Below are 19581 nucleotides of genomic sequence, written 5' to 3'. Positions count from 1 at the left end.
CAGCAAGCTGGCCAAGAGCGTGGTCTCTGCAGCCCAACTGCTTGGGCTCAAATATTCCCTCTGCTTCACATGGGAGATTTTGGAAGTGTCTAAAACTGGATTGTGGTGACAGTTGCACAGCTCTATAAGTCTACTAAAAAATCACTGAACTGCACTCTTATGAATATCCTGGCTCCACCATTTAAAGCCACGTGATCTTGGGCATGTTACTTAACATTCCAGTACCTCCTCCATCTCCTCATTTGCCAGGTAGGAATGATAATAGCATCTGATTCCAGATGAGAATTCAATGATTCAACAACACAAGGATTTTAGAATGGTACCTTACACCTAAGAAGGGACGGATAAGTGCTGGCTGTGTAATGGCTTTATTCAGATGAGGAGGTGTGCAGGCCTCACAGTTACTTGCCAGGATGCCTGTATCTCCACTGTTCCTAAATGAAGCCTCCGACTCGCCCTGCCCCTCCCCCCTTTGCTTCTACTATTTGCTTTGTCAAGAATGCCCTTCCTGCTCTGCTCAAATGCTAGTTCCACTGCGAGGTCATCTCTCTTCTCTGCGTTACCTGCTTAATAATCTTTTGTAGCAAAGGCTCAAAAAGGGCTAAATGGCATATGGTTACTTCTGATCACTGGCTGGTCTGAGATCCTTGGGTCCGGGAGAGGCAACATCTTTTCCTATCCATGGTGCCTTGTATCACAATTGTGACAACCTGCATACTAAACTCAATCTGACAGCAGGGGCTGAGGCTGCACAGGGGCCACAAAGGTCAGTGAAGATAAGATGGTGAGGATGAGGGTAGGTGAACTCAAGCAGTGATGGGCGACCTTCCTTCCCCCCCCCCAGAAACCCTCCACCCACCCCAGGCCCAGAGCCACAGGTTGTGACCAGAAATGCATTCCTGTCCCTGCCCTCCTGGCTTCCCTCAGTTATAAAGAGTACAAACTGCAGACAGATGCTGCGATAAGGTGACCCAAGGCCCAGGCCACCCTCAGGGCAGCACTGGTGTTTTCAGATTCCTGCAGAGACAGACACTGCACTCTGATTCAGTGGTCAGGAGAAGCTGGCAGTTAGGGAGAAGGATCTTTGGCCTCTACTGTCCCATTTCTGGTTCTCCACTCAGCCTAGAGACAGTCCAAGGCCGAGGTTTACCTGGCCTGAGCCTCTAATATTGACATGACTTGGTGTCACAAACAGACTGGTAACCTGCTAGCAGCGGCTCCCGTTGGTTTTTCCTGCACCTCATCTACGCAGGACCAACTGTGTAGGCACCCAGGTGACAGACACCTCTCTGCCCTTGGCCAGGAGGGGCTGGCAGCAGGGCTGGGAAGAAAAGAGGAAGCAGAAAGGATGAAGAATGAGACTGCCCGCAGCCCCGGTTCTGGAGGACACCTCTCGGCCTCTGATAGTCGGGGGAGATACACGGCAAACCGCAGGAAGCCTGTCGCAACGGTGACACACCGAAAGATCCACCGAACACCTCCGGAGAGGGCTCGGTTCGGATGTGGGGGCGGCGAAGTTCTCCCACCTGGCCGGGGGCGTCCCCTCCTGCCCCGCACCTCTCTCCCGCACGCACGGCCTTTCCCAGACACCTGGCGCCCCCTCCCCTTTCCGCAGCTCCCTCTCCACGGCCCGCAGGTTCCAACGTGTCCCTGCCCCTCGGCGCCTCCCGCCTTCCCAGCCGAGACCGGGAGGGAGGCAGCGCCACCAGCCTCTCCCCACCCACCCCGGTCCCGTCCCCTGGGAACTTACCGAAATCCCTGCTCCCCTCCTCGGGGGCCTCTTGGGTGAAAATCCAGGGCGGGTTGGTGGCGTAGAGGGAGGTGCTGGGGGGACCCGCGTGCTTCTTCCCGAAGAGTTTGCTGAAGGTGCCCTGCACCGTCTGGTTCTTCTTCATGCTGCCGCAGGCCGCGCGGGCGCCGGGGACGGACCGTCCCTCCCTCGCCCTGCCCTGCCCCGGACTGAACTCCGCACGGTCTCCCCAGGGGACTCTACCAGGCCATGTCCCCCGCCGTCCTCCCTGCCCGCGCGCCGGGCGACAGGTGCTGCGGGCGCCGCCGCTCGCCGCGAAATGCGAACTACCTGGGCAGGTAAGAGGCCGCCGCCGAGACCCGGCCCCGCCCCGCCGCGGCCCCGCCGCCCGACTCCCCCGGCCGCATTCCTTCCCGCCTCCTTCCACAACAGGCCATTGTTGGCACGGCCCGGTGGGCTGGGGACCTCCCGCGGCCCACGCCCTGCCTGGGAGACGAGCCACCCGCCTCCCCCAGCCTCTCCCCTGGCCCGCCTCCTCCACCCCTGGGCGGCACGTTCTTGACTAGGTCGCGCGGGCGCTTTGGAGACAGCCCTTGTGTCCAGCACGAGGGACACGGCTGGCCAAAGCCTACGGTCCAAGCATCCTATAGACCTCAAACAGTGGGGCATGAGGCTTCGGTGAATACAAGGAAATGCCCTTTAGTAAAGAGTAAGCTAGGAAAAGCAATAAAATAACAAACTCCACTAATCTGATGACGAGGGAGGGAAATAGCTTCGTAAACAGGGCTCGGAAGAGAATATGGGAGGACATTTTGTGTAGTTAAGTGAATATAACTTTTGAGCATCCAGAGTAGATCAATCCCACTTAGGGCTCAGTTCACTCTCAGTTCACTCACTCTCCAGGGAGGCCAGCAGTGGTCCTTTAAGGCACCAGGGGTGGCTTCCCACAGGGGAAGGTCCCATCAGATGAGCCTAGGAGAGCCCGCGTGAAGGGTGCTGAGAGGGGAGTTTAAAGCCAAGGGCTGGAGTTTGATGTTTTCTGGGCAGCATGGAGGGCGCTGGGTGAGGGTGATGAGGCCGTGTTTTCTCTGACCTTCCTGGGACAGGGTCACTGCCACATTTTCATCCTTTGACTTTTTTCAGAAAAAAAAAAAATTCCAAACCTACAGAGAACTTTAAAGAATGAGCAGCATGTGGACCCTGTACCCCTTCTCCCATATCCACCAATTGTTAACATGGCAAGTTTGCTTTCTCCTTTTCTCCTCCTCCATTTCATTTTCATTTTGCTGAAGGTTGGAAGTTGTGAGTTATCACTGCCCTTCCCTTTGCCCCCCCCCCCCAGTACTTCAGCATCCATTATCCAAGAATAAGAACATTCACCTGTGGGACCACGATACATTTATCACACTCAAGAAATTTAACATTCATACACTATCATCTCACATACACTTCCTGTTAAAAATTTCCCATTTATCCCCCAAACGTCATTTTAGGATTTTATTTCTTTTCCAATCCACAGTCAAGATTCACACATTGCCTTTGCCCGTTCCACAGCTTTAATTTCTCCTTCTTTTTTTATTTCAGATTGGTATGAGGGTATAAATGTTTAAGTTGCAGTGTTTTCATTTCTAAGGTAAAGTGCAAGTTGTAGTTGAGTCCTTTACTCAGGATGGCTTTAATTTCTTAAGTTAATTGTCCCCTGCTATTGTTCGTTTTTCATGACAGAGACATTACTGAAAAGTCTCCTTTACTTGCTTTAGCTTCAAGGGACATGAGCCAGGCCTTCATAGCTTTTGGCTATGAGGCCATCAATTTCCAGGTGCCAGGTTAGGAAAGACTGAGGAAGTGATTTGGGGAGGGGGATAGTGACATTTTTAAAACCACCTGTGTTCCCCAAATGTTTTAGGTCAGACTTCTGCCCCACCCCACTCACTATGGTGGCATTCCTGGAAACAATTCCCGTTCTTGCAAAGAATACTGGTACAGGACCTCACAGTTAGGGGACATGGGGTACAAGAAAATTATTAGTCTTCTAAAACAGAGGATCATGGGATGGCTCATGAGGAAGAGAGGTTTATGTGACTATAGGTGGTAGAAGGGTTTGGACAACTGACTTTTCCAAACAGTGACTGCTATTGCTGGTACACACAGCAGCTCCCAGAGGCTAGAGCTGTCCAGGAAGGCTTCTTGAAAGGATTGAAGCTTGAGCTAGCCCAAGGATATTAATGGAGAAAAGAGGAGCACATTCTAGGACCTGCACACATACCCATGCTATCCACTGCTCTGCCCTCCTGACACCACATGGAGGTTCTTACCATTGTCCACACCAAAAGGGCACAAGGGAACTCCAGATGCCCTATTACACCCTGGACAACAGTACAACCACCCAAGTATTCCAGATACTCAGGCAAAAGAAGGAGCTTCTTTCTTGGTGATCTCTGAGGCATGAGATTCCTTACACCCTGGTAGCTCCTGGGCTCTTACTCCCAGAGTCACCATCAAATAGCTCTCTTTATAACTTCTTCTATATAACTAATACTCTTTTTTTGAGACAGTCTCACTCTGTAGCCCTGGGTAGAATGTCATGGTATCATCACAGCTCACAGCAACCTCAAACTCTTGGGCTCAAGCAATTTTCTTGCCTCAGCCTCCCAAGTAGCTGGGATACAGGAACCTCCCACAGTACCTGACTATTTTTTTCTATTTTTAGTAGCGATAGTGTCTTGCTCTTGCTCTTGCACAGGCTGGTCTTGCACTTCTGAGCTCAAGCAATTCATCCACCTCGGCCTCCCAGAGTGCTAGGATTACAGGTGTGAGCCACTGTTCCCGGCCTGTATAACATATTCTTGAGAACCACTGTGTGCCTAGAGCTGGGTGGTGGAGGAGCCAGAGAAATTAAAGAGTCCAAGTTGCTGTAGTGTGTTTGACAAGATAGGCAGTAACCATGGGGAGATGATCAGTGGGGAGGCACATGAGGAGTAGGGGAGTGACCGTGAAGTGGAGGTTCAGTGAAGCAGTCATGGGGGACTGCAGGGTCTGGGGAGAGCAGGTAGGAGGCCTTTGCAGGGGCTCAGGAGGACAGAGCTGGGAGCAGCAAGGTTGGGTAGGGTGTGAAGGGCTTAAAAAGGCCAGCTGGAAAAATCAGAAACAACCAAATGTCACCCAGAGGTGACTGGTTAAATAAATTATGGCACATCCATTCAATGAAATAATAATACAACTCTGAAAACAAATGAGTCAGCCAGCTGGGTCCAGTTACCTCTAAGATAAACTGATAAACTGTTAACCAAACGGTATGTGTAGTATACTACCACTTGTGAAGGACAGGAAAGGCAAGGTAAGTATGGTCTTATTTGCTTGCTCTGGCACAGAGAAACTTTGGAAAGACATTTTTAAAAAATAATAAAATTCATTACTGGGATAGAGGTGGGGGGAACTGTGCAAATGCTGGGGTGGGGGGAGACTTTTTAGTAAAGCCCTTTTAAAATGTTCAAACCATGTAAATGTATTTCCTGTTTAAAAATAAAAGAAAATATAACCAGGCAGGAAAGTTTGGTCTAGAAGAATCTTGCTACTTTGTGTACTCAATGAACCAACAACATCACCTGGGATCTTATTAGACATGTAGGATCTTGGGCCCCATTTCAAACCTTGGGCTACCTCTCTGAATCTCGGTTTGTTCATTTGTAAAATGGGCTGTTAACTTAAGGTCATTGTGAGTTTCAGTAAATAGGTGGATTACCCAGAAAAGAATCTGCATTTTAACAGGGTCCCAGAGGATCCAGGTAATATTTCTGGGATCCTAGTCTAGAGTCCATGGCTAACAGGAGGCTCTGTGGGATCTCAAGCAGGCAAGGGTGACCAGGAACAGCTGTGTTTGAAGGAAGTTTGTCTAACAGCTAGATGAAGGAAGGATGGGAAGGAGAGAGTGTAGGCTGACAGGCTAAAAGAAGCTGCATAATTGATTGGTTAATTGATTAGTCGATTGGTAAATTGATACAAGCAGGAGGGAATGGGGGCCAAGACTTTTGTGCCGGTGGTGGAAACAGAACAAAATTGTGAGTTTGTGAGACATTTCTTAGGAAGAAAGGAAGGGCTTGGTAACAGTTGGCACATGGGGGGAAATACCCCTGAGTTCCTTTATCTATGCAGGGGGTCCTCAAACTTTTAAACAGGGCGCCAATTCACCGTCCCTCAGACCATTGGAGGGCCAGAGTATAGTTTAAAAAAAAAAAACTATGAACAAATTCCTATGCACACTGCACATATCTTATTTTGACGTAAAAGAACAAAACGGGAACAAATACAATCACACGGCCTCATGTGGCCCGTGGGCCGCAGTTTGAGGACCCCTGCTATAGCATGAGAATAACAGTGTGCTCTGCCGGACTTGCTTACAGGGGGCTGGAACGAGTCTCTAGCAGGCCTGGGGTCAGCGGTGAGCAGTCTCCCCAGCCCGGCAGTTTCGTCCTGTCAGCCTGGCAGTTTTTGAGGCCAAGCTCCCTGAGGCATTCTGGGCCTCATTCCTGTCCAGCTCAGCACCCCATACTATAGCCTTGCACCCCTCAGTCATCTAATAACAACACCTCCCACCTGCTCCTCCAATAAAATAAACAGCCAAATAACAGGCTCCCCTCAAAATACACAAAAGCCCAATCCTATAATTAAATTCTGCTTGACAATTACTCAGTAAACACCTGAGAGCTGACTTTACTGGACACTTCTGGAATGTGGGGTAGGATTGGGTCCTAGAAGTTACAGCACCTAAGACATTGTCAGATTTGTAGGCTTTCCTCCAACAAAGTCGAGTGCTTCAGGCTGGGAGCATGGTCTCAGAGTGAGGGAAGGATAGACTGAGACAGCCTGGGGGTCACCTTCCTCCCACCTGGGGTCTCTGCAGCTAGCTCTCCAGAGACTAGAACCAGAAGTGCCTCCTAACTCCCAAGTGGTACGGGAGCCATCTGGTCTAGTCTTTTGTTCCCAGGCTGGAGACAGTTGATCCCAGACCAGCTTCTTTTCTTTTTTTGTTTTTAGAGACAGAGTCTTGCTATCACCTAGCCTAGAGAGCAGTGGCATCACTATAGCTCACTGCAACCTCAAAGTCTTGGGCTCAAGTGATCCTCCCACCTTGCCTTCCCAAGTAGCTTGGATTACAGGTGTGTGCCACCTTGCCCAGGTATATATTTTTTGTAGAGGCAAAGGCTTGCTATGTTGCATAGGCTCATCTGGAACCCCTGGCCTCAAGTGATCTTCCCACCTCGTCCTCCTACAGTGCTGAGATTACAGGTGTGAGCCACTGCATCTGGTCTGAAATTGTTTCTTTAGGTCTACAGGCGAGGGTGGGCTTCAATCTCACCTACCTGGGCTTTCCTCAGCTGGCTGGCTGGGTTCCAGGAGATGGGATCAGGGCTGAGAGGAGTCTGGACAGTGTGTACTCTTACACATTCTGAGAAGGGGCTCGGAGGCACTCACTTACCTGGTACCTGAGGGTGCACCTGTTTGGAGAGTGGTGTGTTCAAGGGGTACCGGGCTAATTTTCTTTTTTACCCATGGGCTCTTCAATTGAATCATGACATTGTGGAAAAGATCCTTGGCTGCAAACTAGGTCTGAATCCTAGCTCTGCTGCTTCTCAAAGGCGTGAGAACCTTGGCAGAGTTACCAAATCACTGAGCCTCAGTTTGCTCATCTGTAAAACGGGTTGTTATGAGACTCAATGTGAAAGTGGGTTAAGGTACCCAGTGAAGGGTCTGGCTCAGGGTCCGCAAGCTCAGTCCCTGTGTGATCCCTCCCCCCATTCTCTACCTACCTTTGGGCATAGAAATGCTAAACAGAGAACAGGAAAGACAGAACAGATGCCATGACAGGTACAAGAGAACAGTGTCAATTCAACAAAGAACCTCAAGAAGGAAAATTCCAGCAGGACCCAGGAGACAGGGTGGGGCAGGTATCTACAAGGTCACTCTGCAGGACAGGTAAAAACATCCTGTTGTAAAACACATGCAAAGCCTGAAAAAATGTGTGTGTGTGCATGTGTAAAAAAATGGATTAAGTACAAAAAGTGAGACCCAGAATTCTATATCGATTGTAAGCATAAATACTCGTATCTGTAAATGGCCAGGGATTGGAAGGGAACAGAACCATGAAGATGATTCAGCCAGAATGTCAGGATTACACATCCAGGTTTTTTAACTTTTCAGAATGTGCTCTGTTGGTATATCATTAGTTTTAACTTAAGAACTCAACACACAAAAGGAGTATAATTTTACACGGAATGCATTTTCTTTTTTCAAAGAGTGCTAGAGCAAGGGATGAGGAGGACCTGGAGATGTGGAATCTGGCGCCACCTCTGCCACCAACCTCCTATCAGACCATGAGCCTTCCAAAGCCTCAGTTTCACCATCTGTAAAATGGGATGGTGGGGTGCAGTATTCAAGTGTGGTTTCACATATGGTTAAAATGCTTGTTGGCTGACAGGGCAGAGGCAGAATAGCAAACAAGGCTGTCTTTTACCTCCTGGGTGAGGAGGCCACCTCTAGCTCCGAGTTAAGAGAGATGGGAAATTGGAGAAACATCTCAGGGGAATGTCATAAGCCTTTGCTGGGCACAGGCTGTGGGAGGCCCTACCCCTCAGAACCAGTTTTTACCCTCAGGGAATCACACAGCCCCAGACATTTCTCACATTTTCCTTTTTTTTTTTGCAGTCTTTGGCTGGGGCCGGGTTTGAACCCACCTGCAGGTTTATGGGGCTGACGCCCTACTCCTTAAGCCACAGGCGCTGCCCAATTTCTCACATTTTCTGGAGACCAAACCTTGAACTTGGAGGTTAACCCAGGACTTGATGTCCTAGTTTAAGATGTGAGTCTTCAATTTACCTGAGAGACAGCTGATCTCCTCCTCTTTCTGGGACCTGGGAGGAGCAGCAGCTACACCTCCCAGCCACAGGCATCTCTTCTGTGTCAGTCACAGGGCCAAGTGGGCTCTGTGCATTAGCCCCCTTCAGTCACATCAGCCCCTCAAGTGAGGGGGCAACACACCCATTCTGTGGACGGAGAAAAGAAGACTTCGAATGATGTTTACTTGTACTTTGTGACCAATCTGTTATACTTTTAGAAATAGCCCCAGGGCGGCACCTGTGGCTCAAGGAGTAGGGCGCTGGCCCCAAATACTGGAGGTGGCGGGTTCAAACCCGGCCCTGGCCAAAAACTGAAAAAAACAAAAAAAAACAGAAATAGACCCCAAAGACTCCTTCACCTAGGTCCATAAGGGCACATGGGTATGATGTCATTGCAGTGGTGGGGGATAGGGAGTTGGTGGCACCTGGGGGTCCATCTCTGGGAAATACTCCATGTAGGGCTGTGCAGAACTTGGAAGTAAGCAAGGAACTAGATGCTCATATAGCAACACAGTTGGATGTTAAACACAGGAGTGATAAAAGTAAACAGAATGAGATCTAAAACATGCATACCACTTGTGTCATTGAAAACTACCTGATATGAAACAACAATATATGCAATAACACATATAAACAAAGAGATACTCATTAAGTACATTCAAATGGTTGCCTCCGGCTGGGATGGGTGGGGAATGTGGTTGGAGGACAGAGAAAAGGGAGGAAATTAATAGAAGACGCCTTGGTGGACCAGTGATAACACAACACAAAGCAAAGAATACAAATAACTCAGCTCTCCGTACTTTTTTTGAGGCAATCTCACTATGTCACCCTCAGTAGAGTGCTGTGGCATCACAGATCACAGCAACCTCAAACTCTTGGGCTTAAAGCAATTCTCTTGCCTCAGCCTCCCAAGCAGCTGGGACTACAGGTGCCTGACACAACGCCTGGCTATTTTTTGGTTGCAGTTGTCATTGTTGTTCAGCAGGCCCTGGCCGGGTTCAAACCCGACAGCCTCAGTGTATGTAGCCAGTGCCCTACTCACTGAGCTACGGTGCCACCATCAACTCTCCATACTTGAGGTCTATTAAAGGAAAAATGTGAGGATCAGAGAGGTTAAGAAATTTGTCACAAAGCAGAGCATGCCCAAATAGCCATGCCTACTTAGAGCAAGGCAATAGGAGGTCACTTAAAACCATGAGCCTCAAGAACAGAGAGGGCCGGAGTGGAGAAGGCTGTGTGTGTGGCAAGGTGTGGGGTGGCCAGTGGATCTTGCTGTGCTCCAGGTCTGTCATGACTCTGCCTGGCTCCTCTTATTCTTCCCAAACACCCACTAAGCACTGTGGGGTATGGACCACAGCCCTTATCAGCTTGGGGCTTTGATGATGAATGAAGTGATGTCATGCCTGGAGTGTGGTGGGGAAGTCAGAGAAAGGGGGTGCTTCCAGGAGGCAGGATTGAATCATTTTGGTCTGAGTTCCAAAATGATAACTGGTAGCACCTATATATAGCAGGCACTGCTCTATACTCATACAGTCCTTACTTCAAAGGCCTTCAAAGTAATTAAGTAATTTAAGTGAAGCAGCTGAGAAGCAGCAGAGCTGAGATTTGAATCCAGCAGAATGCAATTTACAAATGAAATAATGCAAATAAGGCTTGTGTGGCTAGAACTTCCTAAGGGAGATGTCCCCAGCCACTGCCCCTCTTGAGGCTCCCACAGTGAGGGTGACAGCCTGGGTTGAGGATGCTGCTGGCCAGGGATCCCTGCCTGAGGGCCCCGGGATGACTCAGTTCCCCCAGCATGTCTAAGGTGGAAGGACCCTAGCAGGTAAGGGCTGATATACACAGGTACACTGAAGCCCAGTCTTATGGGTGCTAAGTCCTGGCTCCCTGCTCTCCCAAATCCTGCCAGCTCCCTTCCAATAGCTCCTTCAGGCTCAGGGCTGGGAGCCAGGCCACTTTCCCCAGAGGCAGAGATGCCGGTCACTCTGTCCAGGTTGTGTTTCCACCTTCCCTTCCTTCCAAGCAAGAGCTGATCTCTCCAGAGTGCATGGAGACCCCTGATGAGAGACTCTGGTAGGGCAAACCCTGATTTGTTGTGGCTGCTCTTTCTTCTTCCCTCTTGGTCTCTCCCAGCTCCTTTGGAAATTAGGGGTCATTACTATCAAGGCGTGAGATCTAGGCACAGTGCACAAGTCATCAACATACAACTTCCAGTGTGCCTGTAGGCCCCCAAGTCCACCTTGTTACCAGAGCAGCAGTCAGTGCTGACTCAGGGCCAGGAAAGAAACAAATGAATCAGCTCCAGCCCTAGCCAGTGTGACAGAAGGCAGGAAGGCACTGGCCTGCTCTTTCACCCTTCCCCAGTCTTCCCCTCAACTTCTTTCTCTGACCCCAGAGAGAAGCCCATGTCACTCCTACATGTGGAACTTTTGACATTGTCCTGGGAGGTGACTGCCAAGTGTAGTGTTGGAGAGACAGGACCCTAGGGAAGTGGGGAGGCTGACTTTTGAGGATGGGACAGGGCCATCCATTCAGTCACTCACCCATCAATCCAATTACCTACCCACACATAATAATAGCTAATATTTCTTGAGTGCTTATTCCGTGCCAGGCTCTATCCTAAGGGCTTAGCCCAACCCTAGTAGGTAGGGATTTTTAGATTACCCATTTTACATATGAGGAAATAGAAGCATGGAGAGGTCAGTTAATTTGCCCAGAATTACATGAGTAAAAGAGTGGAACCAGGAATCAAGCTTAGGCAGTCTAACTCCTGGCCCTGCAATCCTGTCCTCTATACCACAGCCATATATCCTCCATCCATTTACTGACAGGCCATCCATCGGTCTACTTACTCAGGTCTACCCCCATCCAGCCATCTATCATCTGGCCATCCAACCTTTCTTCTCCTAAGCCTCTGTTCAAAGCAGTCAGGGAGAAGGAACAGCATATGCAAAGGCTCAGAGGGGAGAGAGCAGGGCATGTGCCACTCTCCCATTCTGTGTGTGCACACACCTGTCTACCCTTCTCTATAATTTGGAAGCACATAGAGAGAATGGAGAGATGGCAGGAAACATGTCTTTCCCGCCAGTGATTTCTTATGGCATGCTGGGGGTTGACGTTAGGACTCTGGAACTACCCAAATAACCAGGATGATCTCTCTTCACTCACCCCACTGCCTGTAGTTTGTAGGTTCTAGGGGTTTGTGGGAAAAGGGAAAAGAAGAGTGGGTCAATTCCAAGATTATAGGATGACCCTCCAGGCCTGAATAGAAGCCCTGAGTCCTGACCTCCTGTCTCCTTAGGAAGACAGAAAGGATTGTGTTGTAAAGAGGTGTCACAATGCCCCTGGCCTCATAAAAGTTCTACTCACCTTGGCACTCCAAGTATCTTCCCAAGAGACTCTGAGTGACCCTGGAGCCCCTGACCACCAGAAGTTCCATCTCACATCAAGAAACGCCCTGGTCAAAGATGTGCAAGGTGAGATGGCATCACAGGGCTGAAGCGGGGCAGCCTGAATCACAAGAAGCTTGTCAGGAAGGGGTCTGAAGGCTCCAGCCAGGCCCGCTGTGTGGGTGGGAGCTGGGTGCTCTCACAGAAGGCTTTGGTGCTACTACCTGTGTCTTAGTCCCCACTAGGGACGTCTGCTGTCTCCCTGGCAGAGAGGGAAGGAGGGAGGGAGGGGGACCCCCCAACTCTTCTGGTTCCTTTGCCCCTTCACTTCTCCAGAATGTCTCCTGGACTGTTCAGTTTGCACAACCCCATCTCCCAGCACACTTGTGATAAGTTGTAATAATGGCTAAAGCTTAACAAGTGCTTAAGAGGTCTAGGCCATTGTAGGGAATCGCCCCCTGAGTCCTCACAGTAACCCTATGAAATAGATCCTGTTGTTACTCCCAATTTATATAAACTGAGGTACAGTGTTATACTTTACCCAAAGACTAGGCAGCTAGTAAGTGGGGCTCCTGGTGCCAGGTTCCTTGCCCCCTCACCCACTCCCTTCAGAGCCCCCCACAGGCAAAGTGCTCTCCTAAAGATTAAGGTAAGTGTGTGCAGGACCTTGGAGGAATTTCTGGGTGAGGCTGAGCACGATACCTGTTGGCATTGTGACTTCGTGGCTCCAAGCGCCTGAAGCAGCCCCACAACAAGCTGGTAAGGTAGACGGCCTCATTATTCCCATTTATCAGATGAGGCAACCGAAGCTCAAAAGAGGTTCAACAACTTTGCCCAAGGTCGCCTGACCTGTAAGGACAGGGTCAGGCCTTGAGTTCAGACCTTCAAACTCAAAGGCCAGGCTCATTCCACAGTGCCAGGTGCCCTGGGAGGCTCACCAGCTGCCTCACCCCTGTGCTATTTGCATTTCATCAGGGCACAAGTCCTTCCACCAAAGAGTGGCGGGCACAACGGTGGAATTTCAGGCACGGGTTGTGCTAGGCCATATGCCTGTGGGCCTGGAGAATTTGAGAGGACAGTGCACCTTCCTAGAAGACCTATAGTAATGTCACAGGTGAGATCTTGCCCTGCTCGAAAAACCTCACTCTTGAGCCACCCTCGTCCCCATTCTAATCTCTGACATAAGGGAGAAACACATACTAATGTGTTGGGGTCCGCCTGTGAGGATGGATTTGTGGAGGGAGGCTTCTATCCAGATTCCTGCTTTGGGCTTTAGCCTAAAACCCAAATGAGGGATTCTGAAGGAAGGGGAGGAGCTGCCAAGACCCTCTACTTGCCCTGTAAGCTTCTTTGCTCCTGGGGAGTGGAGTCATAAGTGAGGGAACCAGATAGGGGACATGGGGGCATCTCCCTCAAACTTCTAAACCAAGGTTTCTCAACTTCGGTACTTGTGACCCTGTTCTGATACTTTTGTGCTGTGGGGACTGTCCTGTGTACTGAGGGATGTTTAGCAGGGTCCCCAGCCTCTACTCACTTCTGGATGCCAGTAGCAACTTCCCTACAGTGTGTGACAACCAAAAATGTCTCTAAACATTGCCAAATGTCCTCTGGGGAGGAAAATCACCCCCCCACCACTCCCAGTTGAGAATCACTGATTTAAAGTCACACTGACATATGAGTGTGTGCACACACACACACACAGAGTCCACTTAACAGGGAAGATGAGAGAGGGCAGGAGATGGTTAAATGAAACCAGATGTTAACCTGGAAAGTATGTAGTCAGGCCCCTCCCTGCAGAGCTAGCTGTGCTGGGTCTGGGGAGGGCATTCAGTGTTCTCAGCCCTCTGAGCTTAGTCACCGGGAGCCTGGGTTGGCCCCCAGGAAGGGCAGGGCAAGGCTACTGCTGCCCGGGCTCCCTCTTCCTCCTCCTCTTTTTCTTTTCCTCCTTCCTCTCCTCCTCCGGCCTGTGCCTCTACCCCAGTTTCCGTGAGGGCTTCATCCTGGATGTGCTGGGGGCCCCCGGACCTCCACCCAGGCCCCTGTCTGTCGCAACAGCAGCAGCATCTTGGGCATAGGCAGTAGGCAGACCCAGGGCAGGTGGGCCTGAGTCAAGGCCGGAGCTTGGACAAAGAGGGAGGGAGGAGCTTGAATCCTGGTTCCTGCACTAACTTGTTGTGGGACTTCTGCAGGGTACTTAAACACCGTCTTACAAACTGTGAGAACTCAGACAAATGCTCAGATGTCTGAGGCTCAGTTTGCTTATCTGAAAAGTGGGGGTTAGCATCTGAGATGGCTCTTAGGAGCTTTTGCAGAGCTGAGTACTGGTGACTGGCACTTGGTTGAGGCTCAATCCTATTAGCAAAGAGCATCACGCTCTGTCTGTAGGACCTCTGGTCACTTCCCCAGACATTCTGAAAGCACTTCTCTCTGTCACCCCTGGTACTAGCCCCCTAGGCCCAAGGTGAAGGGTCCAGGTGGCCAAGGGGCTGATATAGCCCTGAGACCAAGGGGTGGCAGGGGAACAGGGGTGGGTGGGGGCTGGGGCTGATGTAGTTCCCTCATCTTCAGGGCCACAAGATGAGCCCTTCTATGGTATCAGACCCCAGATACTTAAAATCACCTGTAATGTAAACCTAAGCCAACTTCTGTGGGCCAGGCTGTCAGCCCCAACAATGAGGATAAAGAGATTGCCATGGACTCTGATGGCAGTGATTTTTTCTATCCTCAGGGACATGTGGCAATGCCTGGAGACATTTTTGGTTGTCATAACTGGGAGGGGTGTTACTGGCATCTTGTGGGTGGAAGCCAGTGCTGCAAACCCACGAGACACAGGACGACCCCTATAATAAACACCCAGAGCTGGCGACTCTGAGGCTGAGCAGCCTCGCCCCACAGAGACTCTCTCGCATTTATGCTTGTGGTGTCCTTGTCACCCTGACACCTAGAGCCTAGCACACAAGAGGTGCTCAGGCTGTAAATGAATGAATGAATGAAGCAACGTAAGTCCTATGCTCAGCTCTGCTAAGAGCTAGTAATTCATAAAGTAAACCTCACATTTCCCAGTCTGTTGTCTCATTTATGTAGGGTTCAAGAACCCGGAACCAAAATTCAGTAATCAAAACCCTGCAGCATTCTTGCTTAGCTGGGGAATCTGGCTACCTCGCCCCGCAGTGAGACCCGGGAGCTGTGGAGGGCAGCCTCCCCGAATCACCTGCCACCAGCACTCCCAGGGGGAGCTCAGCAGGTTGACAGAATGAAGGCAGAAACACCCTGAAGATGAACAGGCTCTGTGGAAGGGGCACGAGACACGTCATAGAGCACAGGATGTGGACAGACCTGGGTTCAAAGCTCAGTCTTGCTCCTTACCAGCCTCATGACCCTCAACATGTGACTAAGCTCTTTACATCAGTTATTTTTGCTTATAAATGGGGCTAATAATAAAAGCACCTTCCTCAAAGGGTTAATGTGAAGATCAGAAGAGACAATCCACTTAAAGGGTTTGGTACCCGGCTCACAAATGGTGGGAAACAATCTTTGATTAGCACCGCCACAGTTCCCTGCTGTAATCTGCAGAGCCTGGGAGCATCTGGGAAGGCGGCAGAATGCTTCCTCACCTCTGTCTAGCATGGTTGTGTGCCAGCACTGGGGACACAGGGATGAGTAGGACACTGTCCTGACTGCTGGGAGCCACTTAACAGCCTATTGGCACTTATGCAAAAGACCCTGACAGGGCTGGGGTGAGAAAACTGAAGGGGGTGGTCCCGGTGTACTTGTACAATTCTCAGAGTGACCACTTCCTTAATACTAGTGTGCTTGACTCAGTTAGAGTGATTGTCCCTACTGGCAAGGGACCACATCCTAATAGGAGCCCGGAAGGCACAGGAGAGGACGAGGTGGAGCAGGGGCTGCAGGAGGCTTCAGAGGTTTCTGGAGGAAATGTCAAGAGCAGGGAGAATTTTGAAATGCAAGACCGAGGGCACATAAATACCTGGGTAGGAACCAGGAGCAAACACTGCCCTGGAGGAGAGCCCTGGGCAAGGAGTTTGAGAATGAACTGCAAAAGAGCCACATTGTGACGTGAGCCCCTGGGACTTCATTTATAAGGAGGCAGAGGCTCAACTTCACCAGCTCTGTAGTGAGGGCTTCTCCCACAGTGGCCAGGCCAGGAGGAAATGGGTTCCCCTGACATTTGAAGCTGTTTGAAGGGGAGCAGAATAGAGCCAGCCCAACACATGCGCAAGGTAGATGGTCACCTACAGGCACTTCATCCTTTGGGTGGTACTGTCGTGGCTAGGAAGGTCATGCCTTTGCTCAGGCTGTTCCCTGGTACAGCCAGTACCTGGGAGATGGTGTAGGGGTCTGAAGGTGAATGAGACAGTTTGGTCACAGACCACTCAAGAGAGATAGTGACAGAGGTATAAATACATGTCAGTACAATGAGATAAATGTGACAATGGGGGACATCTAGAGAGGGGACAGACCTTAATGCGTGATCAGCCAGGAGTGGTGGTTAGGGTGGTAGGCATTGGCATGTAGAGCTGCCCTTGCTAACAATGAGAAATGTTCTAAAATAGAATGTGCTGGTTGCTTGGAAGGCAGGCTACCCCTTGCTAGAATTCAGTTCAATTGAACCAGCACTTATTGAGCACTCTCTAAATGCCTTGTTCTGGGATAAAAGAGGAAATAGGATTTTGGAGACCGTTATGTCAAGGGTAAGGAAGGGTATGAGGCCACTGCCCGTAAGGAGTTCACAGTCTACTGAGAAAGGCAGATGTCCCTAGTGAATAGGAGGAAAGGCACGCCGGGCCCGCAAACAGCCTGAGCCAAGGCATGGACCCTGGAAGTGGAAGGTGTGACCAAGGAACAAGAGATCAAGCAGAATGGCTGGAGCACAGAGTGGGCAGAGCGACGGCGAAAGTGGGGAGTTGAAGCCACATCCTTAAAGGCCTTGCATCCCAGGCCAGGGGCTTTGGACTTTATTTTCTAGGCAGTAGAGAGCAAAAGATGCCTTGAGGAGGAGAGCCAAACCCTGCGTGGGTGACGGGGCAGGAGGCTGGGGGCGGGGAGGCTTGCTGGGAAGCTAGGCTGGCCCTGCAGGAGAGGGAGCATGAAGGCCTGGCTCAGTGTGGGGGAGGAAAGGGAGATGAGGATACAGATGGGCAGATTGGGTGTGGGAAGGGGGAGGGAGGGATTGAAGACAACATCCAGGTTCCAGCCTCTGCGAGCTGGCAGAGGTCTGCAGTGGTAAGGGCCAGCTCAGGGGACCTTGAAGGTGCTCCCCTTCTCTGAAGGTCCCTGACTCCATGGGGTCTTCTGAGAAGTGGTCCCTTCTCTCTTCTGCCCCTGGCCAATGCAGTTGAAGTCCAGTGTCTAATGCTCTAATCTTTTTTCCCTCCTCTCAGGACTCACATAAATCCTTTGTACCCAGCCATGGGCCAAAGATACCATCATGCAAAAAAGTGAAGCCTCCACGCCCGCCCCTGTCCTGGATGTGGAAGCAGGACCATGAGCAGTCTCTAGCGGCAGCCTATGTGCCTGTCGTGCTGGACCCTACGGGGAAGAACCCAGACAAACTCACCTTCAATTTCTATACCTCCCAGTATTCCAACTCCCTGAACCCCTTCTATACCTTGCAGAAGCCCACCTGTGGCTACCTGTACCGCCGGGACACCGACCATACCCGCAAGCGCTTTGACGTGCCTCCTGCCAACCTGGTCTTGTGGCGCTCCTAGGCCAATGCCAGCCAGAATCCCCTCACCCTGCATCTTGGCTGCTGTGACTGTGGGTCCCAGAGGGGAGAGCTGCTCACAGCAGGAGGAATGACCTGTACCCAGGCTAGGAGAGCTGTGCCACGGCCCCTGTAGACAATGGCAAAGGGAGGTCTCTCTTCTTAGTTACAATTAAAGTTTGTCCTTTCCTTCTCTGGCATCTGAGTAGTTGGCTGGGGGTGAGTAGACTGAGGCCCAGTGTGGTTATATCCAGACGTGCCTGAAGACTCTCAGTTCCCTCATCCCAAGAGTAACCCCAACCCCCCTCCAGAGCCTGAGTCCTTTGGAGGAGCCTCAGGAGCCTCAGGAGCAAAGCCCACGCTGGCCACAGCCCCTCCAAAGATAAGAAAGAGATCCATCAGGCGACCTTAGCCCCTGCTCTCTTGTGAACGGGGAAGAAATGCCGGGAGTGGACACAATAGTTAGGAAGTCCCCTCCCAGCCTCCTGATTTGTAGATTGTTGGTGGGGGATTGATTCTCCTTTGATCCAGAAGAGCTGACTCTGAGGCTAGTTAGGCTCATGGGTCATGGGTCATGGAAGAGAAGGAGGGAGGCAGAGGGCTCTGGACTCAGAGCAGTGGCTTGAGTGAGTCTCTGGTCACTGCCACTCAGGGGTGACTCCAGGGGTGTACTGGCCCCAGCACATACTGGCCTGTGAAAAGATGACTGTGCCAATGGCTTCCCAACTCCATACTCAGTGACTTCCTATGGGTAACTTGAAATCAGCTGTGGGAGAATTTACACCATGGAAATCAGCAAATGTCTAAAAAATTGGAGCTTCTCTTTTCCAGAGGGCCAGCTATTAATCACCAGCACACTGCTGGTGAATCCGGCTGGTGGCACATTCACCGGGGGCATACTTTTTATGCACATATGCTTGGAGCTGGTATAAGAAGGAGGCACAGGATGTCTAGGGACCCAGATAAGCAGCCAGTGACACTGGCCAGGCTGTCCTGGTGCCTTTCTCTGAAAAGAAATGGTAGGTGGAGAGAAAGGAAGATAGGTGAGCATAGAACCCGGTTTTCCTGTTTGTTCCTCACAGGCTTGCTTTCAGGTCAGAGGCTTTCCTCAAATGCCTGGTGATCCTTGCCTGGCACCAGGCCTCTGGCATCTGTCTGTACCAGGTCTCTCCTGCCTGGTTGTCAGAGCCAAGTACAGGAAGGAGTTGGGGTGGGGGGCACCTCACCATATGCAGACTCTCTTTTAACTCCCCATTGTCCAAATGGCCTCTCTCTTCCTGGAGAGAGGGGGTCTGTCTTCCAGGGGTCTGTCTGGTTCAAACCTCCAAAATAAACTTCAGCTCCAGTCAGGAGAGGATTGTTGTCTGGAGGTGCCTGTTTTGCCGCCTTGCGGAGGCCATCTGAGGGGTTCATTGGTCCTTACACAAACTTTCAACAAGTCCTATTTTCTGCCCCACATGTCCTGCATCCTGGAGGTCAGGGCACCTGGTACACCCACCTCCTAAGCTTCCAGAGTTCTGTGGCAGGAACAGGTTTGTATTTGTACTGGGCTCCAGTCTATGTATAATCACTCACGTTATAGACAGCGCGGGCTGGGGCCTTAGGATGCAAAGATGCAGACAGAAACCATCCCAGATCCTAGAGCCTGTGTAGAGGAGGTGCAGGGGCCCCATCAGAAGTCCTCACTAACCCAGCAGACGCCTCCTCCCCTCCCTTGGAGAATGGGCGTCCCCTTGAGGTTCACCTTGGTAGAGCAGCCTCCGCAGAAACCCTTAGGAGTACAGAGGAAGCTGGCTGAGGTCCCCTTTGATTTGAGTGAGA

General features: G+C 50.9%; 3 protein-coding genes across 5 annotated transcripts in view; 2 read left to right on the top strand and 1 right to left on the bottom strand.

The window, feature by feature from the left end:
• TAF8 (TATA-box binding protein associated factor 8) overlaps positions 1-1721 on the top strand; it is a 96405-nt gene extending 94684 nt beyond the window's left edge. Inside the window, exon 10 of the mRNA XM_053601981.1 lies at positions 1304-1721. Within this exon, the coding sequence (XP_053457956.1) occupies positions 1304-1352 (49 nt within the window). The 3' untranslated portion in view covers positions 1353-1721. The remainder of the gene's footprint in view (positions 1-1303) is intronic.
• C9H6orf132 (chromosome 9 C6orf132 homolog) overlaps positions 1-1895 on the bottom strand; it is a 38418-nt gene extending 36523 nt beyond the window's left edge. Inside the window, exon 1 of the mRNA XM_053601960.1 lies at positions 1751-1895. Within this exon, the coding sequence (XP_053457935.1) occupies positions 1751-1895 (145 nt within the window). The remainder of the gene's footprint in view (positions 1-1750) is intronic.
• On the top strand, positions 1894-17938 carry GUCA1ANB (GUCA1A neighbor). Of its 3 annotated transcripts, XM_053601996.1 has the most exons (3): positions 1968-2088; positions 11945-12119; positions 17435-17938. In XM_053601996.1, exons 2-3 carry the CDS (start codon positions 12111-12113, stop codon positions 17762-17764), a joined length of 339 nt encoding a protein of 112 aa, XP_053457971.1. In that variant the 5' UTR covers positions 1968-2088; positions 11945-12110; the 3' UTR covers positions 17765-17938. The 3 variants fall into 3 exon arrangements, with proteins under 3 accessions (XP_053457970.1, XP_053457971.1, XP_053457972.1); XM_053601995.1 differs by lacking the exon at positions 11945-12119 and having other exon boundaries at positions 1894-2088; XM_053601997.1 differs by lacking the exons at positions 1968-2088; positions 11945-12119 and adding an exon at positions 13112-13146.
• The last annotated feature ends 1643 nt before the right edge of the window (positions 17939-19581 follow it).

The sequence above is a fragment of the Nycticebus coucang genome, chromosome 9 (genome assembly GCF_027406575.1).
Source record: "Nycticebus coucang isolate mNycCou1 chromosome 9, mNycCou1.pri, whole genome shotgun sequence".
NCBI classification, from domain to species: domain Eukaryota; kingdom Metazoa; phylum Chordata; class Mammalia; order Primates; family Lorisidae; genus Nycticebus; species Nycticebus coucang.
The sequence above is the reverse complement of the archived record's forward strand: the minus strand, read 5'-3'. Positions and strand labels throughout refer to the sequence as shown.

Coding starts and splice junctions, on each gene's coding strand:
- GUCA1ANB (XM_053601995.1), top strand. CDS start 1,894: ATGCTGCCGCAGGCCGCGCGGGCGCCGGGGACGGACCGTCCCTCCCTC. Junction 2,089..17,434: donor AATGCGAACTACCTGGGCAG/GTAAGAGGCCGC, acceptor CCCTCCTCTCAG/GACTCACATAAATCCTTTGT.